This window comes from Callospermophilus lateralis, chromosome 13 (assembly GCF_048772815.1).
Source record: "Callospermophilus lateralis isolate mCalLat2 chromosome 13, mCalLat2.hap1, whole genome shotgun sequence".
Lineage (NCBI taxonomy): Eukaryota > Metazoa > Chordata > Mammalia > Rodentia > Sciuridae > Callospermophilus > Callospermophilus lateralis.
In genome coordinates this window covers 16,377,100-16,388,952 of record NC_135317.1, presented here as the reverse complement: position 1 = coordinate 16,388,952, position 11,853 = coordinate 16,377,100, and the positions used below count along the sequence as shown (strand labels likewise).

The window sequence follows — 11,853 nt, the reverse complement described above, 5'->3', positions numbered from 1 at the left end:
ATGGCAAGGTGCCTAAATAGCTGTAGAAATCAGATGGAACCATGTCTACTTCTCATTTCCCCTGAAATCCCACCAGGGAGCCCAAAGGACAGTACAGTGACTAAAGTCTTGGGATTCATCAGGAAGAGACCCCTGGGATGGGATTCTCTAAGGACCAGAGAGGTCTCTAAATCAATTGGTCTCAGGAACCAGGCTTAAGGTTTTCTTTTGTACAGCGACTTCCCACCAAAGCTCAGAACCAGAGTTCAGGGCCCTCGGGGCACCAGCTCTTCACTGCTTGGCTCTAGGCACTCAGTGCAGAATCTCTCACCTAATCCTGACGCCAGGAGAGTGTGCTCATTTCACTGAAGAGAACCACAATTCTGAAAAAGTGACTTACCCAAATCCCATCACCCGCAGATGGCAAAGCTGGGACGCTTACTCCAATACGCCAAGCTCCCGGGCAGGACTTCGGCAGTCAGTAAGCTGGCGGAATCAGTGTGACATCCAGCAAACCCAAGCGGCCCCTCATCAGGGGAAAGGACCAGCATTTTCCTGGGCCCTGGGGGCCTCTAATGGGAGGCAGCTGCAGACTGTGAGAAACCCCTTTCCAAGGCCTTCCACCTGCTGTGAAGGGGGCACACCTGGGCCCAGGCCGTCCTTCTGGGTATAAAGAAGCCCTCTGGGGCCGGGGACTGGCTCCTGGGAGAGTAGCAGTGGAGCTCGTGGAGCCAAGTTCTGGATAGCGCCATGCAGCTGCTGCAAGCCTTGTGGCTCTGCTTTCCGTTGTCTCTTGCTTTGAGTGACCAGCATGAGGTGCTGGGCGGTCCTGGGGTCCTCCGCTGTGGGCTGCAGGGTTTTCAGTTCGTCGTAGACCTCACCGACCAAGAAGTGACCCCTGTGCTGACAGCGTGGGGTAAGAGCAACTACTCTCCCGGCTTGTCCAGCAGAGGTGGCTCTTCCAGCCCCCGCTCTCCACCTGCCTCACCTCCGTGAACTCCGTGGCCCCTGATGCAGAACATCAGTCTGAGAGCCACTTCTGAAGCTGTGGCCCTCAAACCCCTCTCGTTGGCAGCACCCCCTGGGTCCAGTGGCAGGCCAGGCACTGGTGACCAGGATGATTGACCTCTGGTGCTTTCATCTCCCCTTTCCCCAGATAAGCAGGGGTCGCCGCACAGACTGCAGAATGACTCCAGCTGTGGCACCTGGGTCAAGGAGGGCCCCGGCAACTCTGTGGCACTGGAAGCAACCTACAATGGCTGCTACGTCACTGAGTGGGTGAGTAAGACCCGGCCGCCAGGGACCAGAGACCTCCTCCTGCAACCAGGCATGCTGACTCCCCTAGGGCCTGTTCCCTCCAGGGATCCCAATATGTCATGCCTGTCGGAGTGGAAGGGATAGGTACTTCTGGATTCAAGGTGCTCTTGAAGAGGAGGCTGCTCAGGTGTCCTGTGGACCGTCCAGGTAATGGCGGGAAGGAGTCAGGATCTGGGTGGGGTGCTGCTGCTGCAAAGTGCCCTTGGCCTCTCTACCTGCTCTATGCAGCAGCTCTCATAAACCACTGCTTCTCCAGCCCTCACCTCCCTCGGGCTGGCCCCTGGGGAGGACTTGGAGTGTTGTCCCACCTGATCTGGTGGTTTGGTCCCTGCAGTGAGCCTGCCCAGAGGCCTGTCACTGAGTAGCAGAGCTTGACTTCAAGCAAGAATTAGCCTAGGACCAGGAGATCCTTGCCCAGTAAGCAGAGGCCAGGGGATTTAGCAAACACCTGGGAAAGACTAGGACTCGTCTCCCACCCACAGTGGAGCTACTTGATCATTGAACTAGGGAATTGTCAGAGACAATGACATTAAAGTTCAGAAAGCATTGCCTGGCCAGCTGAGAGCCTGCCTGGCTCTCAGCCGGTGGAACTGGACCACGCTTTCCACTACCTGCTCCTCAGAACAGTCTGGAGGCATGAGACTGATACAGTGAGGAGTCGGACGCCACCAAACCAGGCCTGTGTTCTAAAAGATCTTCAGGTAGCTCCTATTTTAGGAAGGAAGGAAGAGGAAGGCTGTTACCTGGAAGCAGGAAGGAGACCCCGTGCTCCTCTGGTCTTGCCATTGTTCCCACCTAGAAGGTGCTCAGGAGGCCCCCACAGGGGGCTTGACTTAATGTGCACTTGACAGCTCAGACTTAATCTAACCTGTAACGTGGACAGACCCACTGCAGTTCTCTATAGGTCTGGGAACTGGGTGTTGAGGCTTTGTAACAGTGAGGATCTGCAAGCTACAGCTGCTCTCCTTCTCAACACCCATCCCCAGACGCCCTGGATGCCGCCCTGTGTGACTCTGTACCAGTGAGGGACAGGCTGCTCTGTGCTCCTTCACCCATCTCTCAAGGAGACTGCGAGGTGCTGGGTTGCTGCTATGCCTTGGACAAGGAAGAGGCGGGCTCCTGTTACTATGGAAACACAGGTGAGTGAGTGACCTGTCTCTGAAAGCAGCCTCTTACTATGAAGCCCAGGGTACAGGCTTGCAGAGGCGGCAAACACTGGTGGTGGCAGGAGGCTGAAGTAGGCCAGGCCTCCTAGGGCTCTGGGACCCTGCCAAGCACCTCTGTCGGCCTCCATCATTGATTCTCCCAGACTCCAAACCACAGCAAACACTCGGGACCTCAAGGAACAAAGTCAGGTACTTGCTAATAGATGGAGACTTCATCTTTGCCCAGGGAATGGCCACGTTGGTGGCTGATGGTCAGATTATTTAGAGAGCCTTATTTCAAGAAGTCTACCATCTGCAGACCCCAAATCATGCTCTAAGGTTTTGAAATCCAAAAAATCTGCTTGGTAAGCCCCTCTCAGATCTGAATTCTGGGAAGATGGGGTACCATCCCAAGCTCACAAACAAAGCTGCCACAAGGCAGTTAGACCCTGGCCTCAGGCCACAGTGGCTGGGCACAACTTGAGCCCTGCTGTTCCCTGGGCCTCCTGTGGGGCTGTGACATCTAAACGGCCCTGAATTGGTCCAATCACGGGAGTAACAACCAACCCTCACAGCTGCTCCGGTGTTTCAGTGACCTCACAGTGTACCCAAGAGGGCCACTTCTCCATCGCTGTGTCCAGGAACTTGGCCTCGCCTCCACTGCGCTTGGATTCTGTGTACTTGGCCTTCGGGAACGACAGCAACTGTAACCCCGTGACCACAACTCACGCCTTTGTCCTGTTCCGGTTTCCGTTTACTTCCTGTGGCACCACAAGTCAGGTAAGAACTGCCACCTTGGGATCTTCTCCTGGTTCTAGAAGTCGAGGGCCATGATTGAGTGACTGCTAGGAGACAGCTGGAATGTCCTGGCCAGGAAGGACAGTCCTGACTCCGGGTGTTCAGGAGGATGGTCTCTAGGGCCAGAAGAAGGCTGCCTCTGAGATGATTGAGGCTTCCCCTGGGTGTCGGTAATGCCATCCTGGCTGTGATCCAAGCTACTAAGAAGAGAAATGAGGAACGGGCTCCTCCCGCTACTCCATTCTGCAAGGAGCTGTGCCTTCCAGATCAGTCACTGCCAGGAGCCCCTGCCTCTGCTCAGGGCAGGAAGTGCCCCAGGCTAGGAACATGGCATGGCTAAGTACCAGGTCAGGGAAGTGGTGGGAATGACAGACTCCTCTTCACCCTCTCCTCAGATTGCTGGGGACCAGGTGGTATATGAGAACGAGCTGGTGGCCACTAGGGACGTGAGAACCTGGGGCCATGGCTCTATCACCCGGGACAGCATCTTCAGGTAAGGTCTTGGTTACCTAAGGGTCTCTGACCAGAGTGACTTCCCTCAGCTCATAATACGGGTCAATGGTGAGCCCCAAGTCCGCAGAGGAACCCTCATCAACAGCAGAGGGTCGGTGCCTCGTTCTGCCAGTCATGTTGACCATTAAAGTCCACCTGCCTCACTGTACCAACTTGATCTCGGCCCTCACCTGGGCTCCTATTTTTAATGTCATGTTAGCCTCCTCCCTTCTTCCACTGTCCATGTTGAAGCCAGAAGAGTCCCTTTGAGACCTTTCCTTAGCCCTATCTCTTGCTTTAAGTATTTTGGCTTTCCATAGCTACCGTGGCCATAACTCTGAGACTGGGTGGAAATGACTCCTACTTCCCCACCCTCCCATCTGCCCTCTGACACTCGGCCCCTGACCCACTGTGCCCCAGCCCCAGGGGAGATCCAAAGAGCCATAAGCACTTTCCTGCCCCCAGCTTTGCTCTGGGTCAGGTGTTCCTCTCCCTCCTGCGCCCCTCAACTGTCACTTCCGCTCTCATGTCAAGATGTTCCCCGACCACCTTCTCTACAGGAGGCACCTGCTCCTCAAGGTGTTCTTTTCTTGTTTGGTTCTTGCCTTCAATTTACACTGGTCCTTCTTACATATTGGTCACTCGGACTAAAATACAACTCCCACCGGGTAGGAACCACATCTGTCACGTTTAAAAGTTTGTATAACCCCTAGTCCTGGGTGGCCTTTAGGAATTAAAATGAAGGAGGTATGGCCAGCCCCCTCAAGCTAGCAAAAATCTTGTTTTTTTACTCAGGCTTCGAGTCAGCTGCAGCTACTCCATAAACAGCAACACGTTCCCCGTTAACGTCCAGGTTTTCCCTCTCCCGCCACCTCTTGCTAAGGCCCAGCCGGGAGCCCTCAATTTGGAACTTCAGATTGCCAAGGGTAAGACCCTCCTGCCTGGAGTATCTGTCCTGCAACCAGTCCCTTCATGGTTCTGGGCATGGAGAGGCTAATGTGGTGACAAGATGCTTACACAGGTGTTCAGGGGGGTGACAGACTGTGACTTACAGGTTCCTAGCTGTCGGCACCACTCTAACTCCTTACTCTGCTCTGTGCAGATGAGAACTATGGCTCCTACTATGCTGCTTGGGACTACCCAGTGGTGAAGCTGCTCCGGGAGCCCATTCACGTGGACGTCTCCATCCTGCACAGGACAGACCCCAACCTGGGGCTGCTCCTGTGGCAGTGCTGGGCCACACCCAGCCCCAGCCCCCAGCAGCAGCCTCAGTGGCCCATACTGGTGAAGGGGTAAGTGGTTCTCTTATATGTAGGCACTAGTCCCCTGACGCCTGTCCTGACCGCAGGGCTTCCTGGTCCAGGTGCCCCTACGCAGGAGACAATTACCGAACCCGACTGATGCCCGTCCAGAAGGCCCCGGGCCTGCCATTCCCCTCCCACCACCAGCGCTTCAGCATTTCCACCTTCAGCTTCGTGGACTCTGCGAGGACAAAGGAGGCTCTCGGGGGACAGGTTTGATGCTCCTTTTGATGCCACTTGGCAGGTCTCTGACCCCCTACCTTGGGACTGTCCCCATCCTGCCCCCCCCCATCAGGCTAGCTCTTCGATGCTGCCTGCTGATCCTGCCTGAACAGCCCTGGCTACCAGTGACATGAGTATTGGCTTCACCTGGGCCCTAGTTCTTCAGGGCTGTGGTGACATCAGCTGGGACATATCAAGTTGTGCTGATAACTACCTCTCTGAACCCTTCCTGGGGAGATGAAGTGGGTTGAGACGTCTGACACGGTGGCATTGCACCATGACCCGAGTTCTGTTGGCCTCCAGGTGTACCTGCACTGTAGTGCATCAGTGTGCCAGCCTGCAGGGACCCCAGCCTGCATGGTGACCTGTCCTGTCGTGAGGGGTGAGTATGCCGTCTATACTAGTGGACACACGCAAATGGATCATGATCCCAACAACCAATAGTTCTTGGCCCATGGCCAGGACTCAATAAAGCCTCTCTAGGTACCAACTACAGTCTCATGAGCACAGAGACAGCCAATTTTCTGGAATGCCAGGCCCTTTAAAATAGAAGCAATAAACTCTCAACCTGAGCTCTCTTCCAAATGAGCTTTGAAATCAGGAGCCAAACCAGTCCATGGCCCACACCTGGCTCAACTCCACAAAACACACCTGGCCAGGTAATAAATGTCAATCTCTATGCCCACCTGAGGGAACTTCTGGTGATGTGGTCTAAAGACCCTTAGCTGAAATGATTGTAGACTTGCACCATCCCCTGTCGGGCAGACCCTGTGCTGCTGTAGAGTGCTTGCTTCTACAGGTACAATCTGGTACCTATCTCTTCCTTGACTTGGGATTCACGACCCTTAAAGCTCTAAGTCACTTCTAGCAATTAGAAAACAAAAACAAAACACTCATAGTAATTAATTGGTAGTAACAGGGCAGGGCATTGTGTTAAGTGCTTACCATTCAACCTGATATACGTAGTCCTACTCCTAAAGGAGTAAACCACCTTAGATTGACTTCAGCTGACAGGTTAAAGCATTTCTGCTCTTCCTATTTCTTCCTTCCCTGTGATACCAAGAAAACTGAACTATAAAGGGGTTACTGTCAGTGACCCTTCTGGAAAAGGATAATTTGGGAAGTGTTCCTAACATCAGACTTTTATGCCCTGATTCTGGTGAAACTGAGGCAAGAGCATTAGATCCAAATCCTCAAACCTGCATAAGTCACTAACGTGAAGCCCTTGTATGGCTGGTACAGAGCTCTGCCTGTGGCCCCTTGGTTTGTGTCCTAACACTCCCTACCCCTGCTCTGTGTGTACAAAAATTAAAATTCTAACACTCCCGGCCCTCCTGTCTCCAACAGGAAGAAGATCTGACCTCTATCATCAGAACAGCACTGCCAGCATCTCCAGCAATGGCCCCATGTTTCTTCTCCAAGCCTCTAAGGACCCTTTGGAAAAGTCCAATACACACTTAAGTAAGTGGGAGGAAACTTAACTGGCCACCTGAACCTGCAGACAAGAGCTCCTTCCTCCCTCCTGTCGCTGACCATGCCCTTACTGCCATTCCCTTATCAAGGACGATGGTGGGCCTTCGTCAGGACAGACTTGTGGCACTCACTGATTACTTCTTCATCCCCAGGTGCTCCAGTAGATCCCAAGGCTCTGTGGGTGGCAGGACTTTCTGGTGTCCTCGTCATCGGAGCCTTGTTGGTATTCTACTTGGCTATCAGGAGACGGAGGTGAGCTCCTCAGACCAAATGTGTCAAATAAAGCCAGACTGCCCTGCCACGTGTGCTGAGCTTGTCATTTGATCGGCCAATTCTAGGCTAATTCTTTACCTAACTGCTCTTAATTTCATCCTACCAGCCTGGGGTGGTGTCTCACCTGAGAAAGGCTTGGATAAAGGAGTATCTTTCTGAACAGAACAAACATTTTTGATAGCATTTCAAGGCTGACAATTCTACAGTGGGTGTGTGTGTGTGTGTGTGTGTGTGTACTCCAAGTATATCCGACTTAACAGGCTGTAAAGACTCAAAGGGGAATAGAACAAAGCTCTTCCATTAGACAAGAACAACCAAATGAGGGTAGGACTAGTTCAAGGCTTGCCAGGGAGTTTCCTAGACCACTGGTTCTCGACTTGAGTGAGCAGCAGGGTCGCAGGAGGGCTGAGGGGAAAGCATTTCCGGTCCCTCTCTGGAGTTTAATGCAGGAGATCTGGGCAGAGGTTTCGCCTTGGATTTCTAACCACTTCTCAACTGTTGCTGGTCCCATTCTGAGCAACAGACTTTGAAAACCAGGATCTGGAGCCATGACAAAGGAGGATTGGGCAACTAGAGGTGACTTAGTCACTTAACCTAGAACTGATAGTGGCTTCCTAGTCGAGCAGGCCCTAGGCTGAGAGGAAACAGGGACGTGTGAAGATTGGTATCCTGTTTGAGGAACTTTCTAGTAACTGATGCTGTTAGTCACACTCCAGGGCGCACACACTTCAAACCACTGGTAGACGGGGAATGGCTACTGCCTATGCTCTACTCTCGGGCACTGCCTGGTCTCCCTGTGACAGCAGCTATCCCAGGTCTCAGACCACCTGACCTGTGGCATTTATTCCCATTGTCTAGACTCTTGGATACCTACCCAATATTATTTGGTCAACAAAGAGTTGAGCTGGAACTTGAACTTCAGTCTAATTCCAGAATTTGTTCTTAATCCATGCGGTGCTGAAGGTACCCAGTGCTCCAGGGGCGCCAGTTTTTCACGACAGGCACAGGCTCAGCTTGATGGGGCCAGATGCTCGCCAAGGTCTGACACCCTGTGCTGGGGGCTGAGCCCTTCACAGGGAAGGCAGTGGTCTCTGATTGCAGCAGAGGCCATGAATAACTTGGTCATGACGCAACTGTGACTCACACTGGATGTTACAAATACATGAAATGCATTCAGTATATCAAAAATTCCAACATAATAGGGGCTGGGGTTGTGGCTCAGTGGTACAGTGCTTGCCTCACATGTGTAAGGCACTTTGTTCAATTCTCAGCACCACATATAAATACAAAACTAAAAGTCCATCAAAAAAATTTTAATTTCAAACTTTAAAATTTCAAATTATTAAATTTTAAAACTCACAATAAACTCAAGGTTTTGTCTTCATATTCAGCCTGCAAAAGCTAGTACCTTTTAGCTGTTGCAGTCTTACATCGTGAACATCAGAAATACTGCACACTGCTAAATATTTTTTCAACTGCTTCCCTGTATCCAACATTACTTTCCAATAACTATGTGTATGTCTTTACATGAAGGAAGTTCGATCCTTTTACTAACCACCTTTCAGGTGCTCCACAGCAGCACCGCCTAGGACCTGGCACCCATGAGTCTAAAGTCCACTCCAAACGCGTATAGGAAGTTCCATCTGATGGGCAGCACATAGTGGGTAGCAGGGCCAGCGACAATGGAAGACAAACATCAGGTGACAAATGAGAGAAAGTTGGATAAAGAATGCCCAGGAAAGGGGGTAGCCAAGGTAACACCTCACCCTTTCTGTAAGAGCAGCAAATGCCTGTTATGATCACTTGTTCATAGCTTACCTGGGGGTCAAAGCAAGCGTGTGCAGGGCTTCCAGGTGGAACTGAGCTGATCTAGGAATCGGGCTTCCCACAGAGAGCATGGCGGGTCTAGCACTGAGACCCAGGTCATTCACTCAGGGAAGGTGATAGTATAACACCATACAAATGCCACCAAAGACAGATCAACTCCGGTGCTTAGGCCTCTACCTAGAACCTTCCAGGCCCCCTCTCGGGGCTTCTTGGGCTGTTACATTAACACCCTGTGAGCCTCCAGGGAGAGCTGGGCCTTACCTACCCTGGGTTAACCAGGGCCCCCCTCTTCCAGGACTATGTTAGGGGTGCTGCCCCAGAGCGCACTTCTGCAGAGACAAATGCCGGCTTCCCGACCAGGGAGTCCTTACTAATGCAGTTGGATCAACAGAGGGAGGGGAATGCTTTTACAGGGAATTGTGTACCTCTGAACTGAACAGTCTCTGGCCAAAATTACCTACTGTGGAGTGGAATCATGGCTTTAGGGGAATGATCAGCTGGTACCATTAACTTAAATATTTATTAATTCATGGTCCAGGGCTTGTACTAGTTTTTATTGCATTTCTCCGATTTTAAAGAGCCTCTAAAGAGTCATAAAAGACCATGGGCTACCCCAAACTCTTTCCTACCTTCACCATTTCCTCAAAATTCAGGTAACCCATTTATAGCTGGCAGTTTTTTCCTCCTTAAAGATTATTTAAATCAAGGCAGAACAATTCACTCATTCTTGCAGATTGTGGGGCTTTTTTTTCCTGAATTCCTCACTCTTTACCATGCTGACTCTTCCTGGGCCTCTCACTGGGGTGTCCTGTAGAGGGTTTATGTGGCCCAGAGCCTCCTGCTCTAACATGAAGGGGTCGCTCCCAGGCCTACTGCACAGTGGTCAGCCTCAGAGTGCCCTGATTCTTGTCCCTGCAAATGAAGGAGCTCCAGCTGCCCTAAATCCCTGAGGGTGGACATTTGTTGGAGATAAGACCTGCTGGAGTCCAGTAGCAGCACTTCATCCTGCTCGTCTGTGAGATGCTACCACAGGAGCCACACTGGTCCTCCCTCTCCTCTACCCAGTTTTGGACACTTTGCAAGTTTGTAACTGCAGGGCCTATTAGCCTGCACCCTCCCCTCCCCTGTGACAGTAAGCTAGGGGGCTGCTGCTGCTAACTGACCCACAAGAAAGGACACTTTAAGCCCATGAGGAAGGACGTCTGAAGAATGGGAGGAAATGTCTTCCAATCACACACCTGCTAAGGTCTTAACATCCAAGACACTCTAGGAACTCAACACCAGGAAAACCTGTTTCATCTAAAGGACAAAGAACCTGAGCAGACATTTCTCAAAACACATATAAAGGGCTAACAGGTACGTGAAAAGGTAACACCTTGGTCATCAGGGAAATACAAATTTAAACAAGTTGTCATTTCACCCCTTGAGAATGGCCCATACGAAAACGGCAAAGCCAAGAGTTGGCGAGGACACGCAGGCAAGGCCCACTTCCACACTGGTGGTGGAAAGGTCACTGAGTGCAGCAGCCCTTGTGGAAAAGTGCAGGGGGAGGCCATGTTGAACCGTGGAGGCCCAGCAATCCCACTGCTGGGGTACAGCCACGGAAACAGTCGGGGAGAGGTATGGAGGTAGGAAAGATGGACTTAGCTCACACAATCACTGCACTATCAACCACAGGAGCCCAGACATGGAGTTCACCCTGGTCTCTGGATGAACAAAATGTAGTTATACACAGTGAAATGCTACTCGGTCTTCAGAAAAGAAACCCGTCACTTCCAACAACTGATGAGCCTGACCTCCAGGATCACACTGACACATGGAATCTAAAAATGTTGAACTTACAAAAGAAGATAATGGTGGTTATACACCAGGGGGTAGTGATAGAGATGGAGAGATTTTAGTCAAAGGGTATAAAGTTTCAGTAAGAAGAAATAAGTTCCAGAGACTGATTGTATAATATGGAAACTACGGTTCATAATGTGATATATTCTTAAATTACTAAAGCTGAGCTTTAAGTGTTTTCACCATAAAACAATAGGACTGTGACGTATATTAGCTTGAATGAGCCATTTCACAGCTACACACATTCAAAACTTCACGTTGTGCATGATGCATAGTTTTCTGTATCATTTAAGAAAGATTCCATCACACCCCGTCAGAATGGCAATTATCAAGAATATAAACAACAATGAATGTTGGCAAGGATTTGGGGGAAAAGGCACTCATACATTGCTGATGGGACTGCAAATTGGTGCAACCACTCTGAAAAGCAATATAGAGATTCCTCAGAAAACTTGGAATGGAACCACCATTTGATCCAGCTATCCCACTCCTCAGTTTAAACCCAAAGGACTTAAAATCAGCATATTACAATGATGCAGCCATGTCAATGTTTATAGTAGCTCAATTCACAATAGCCAAACTATGGAACCAACCTAAGTATCCTTCAACAGAAGAACAGATTTTAAAAAAATGTGGTATTATACACAATGGAATATTACTCAGCCTTAAAGGACAATTAAATTATGGTTGCCAGTAAATGGATGGTACTGGAGAATATCATGCTAAGCAAAATAATTCAATTCCAAAAAACCAAAGGCCAAAGTTTTCTCTGATATGTAGATGCTAATTAACAATAAGAGGGTGGCTAGTGAAGAATAGAGTTACTTTGGGTTAGATAGAGGGGAGTGAAGGGAGGGGAGAGGTATGGAGGTAGGAAAGATGGTAGAGTGAATGTGACATTATTACCCTATGTACATACATATATGACTACACTACTGGTGTGATTCTACATCATGTACAACTAGAAGAGTGGGAATTTATACTCCATTTATGCATAATGTGTCAGTACATTCTACTGTCATATACAATTAACTATAACAAATAAAGAAAAAAAGAAAAGCTAATGTAATTTCATATATAGTTCATAAAAACTATAAGATTGAGACAAATTAACATTTCAAAGTCAGTAAATTAAGAATGAGATCTCCTGGTCACCAACAAGTTAGGAATTCAAGAAATATTAT

The 11,853-nt window shown here is 50.0% G+C and overlaps 1 protein-coding gene across 1 annotated transcript; it reads left to right on the top strand.

Annotated features, from left to right (window-relative positions):
- The first annotated feature begins 729 nt into the window (after positions 1-729).
- Zp4 (zona pellucida glycoprotein 4) lies at positions 730-6,983 on the top strand. The gene is made up of 12 exons (XM_076831981.1): positions 730-895; positions 1,136-1,257; positions 1,341-1,449; positions 2,283-2,435; positions 3,034-3,221; positions 3,635-3,732; positions 4,527-4,657; positions 4,834-5,023; positions 5,095-5,245; positions 5,558-5,636; positions 6,602-6,715; positions 6,880-6,983. The coding sequence occupies exons 1-12, from the start codon at positions 730-732 to the stop codon at positions 6,981-6,983; spliced, it is 1,605 nt and encodes a 534-aa protein (XP_076688096.1).
- Positions 6,984-11,853: the final 4,870 nt, after the last annotated feature.

Coding starts and splice junctions, on each gene's coding strand:
- Zp4 (XM_076831981.1), top strand. CDS start 730: ATGCAGCTGCTGCAAGCCTTGTGGCTCTGCTTTCCGTTGTCTCTTGCT. Junction 1,258..1,340: donor GCTGCTACGTCACTGAGTGG/GTGAGTAAGACC, acceptor TGTTCCCTCCAG/GGATCCCAATATGTCATGCC. Junction 6,716..6,879: donor AAAGTCCAATACACACTTAA/GTAAGTGGGAGG, acceptor CTTCATCCCCAG/GTGCTCCAGTAGATCCCAAG.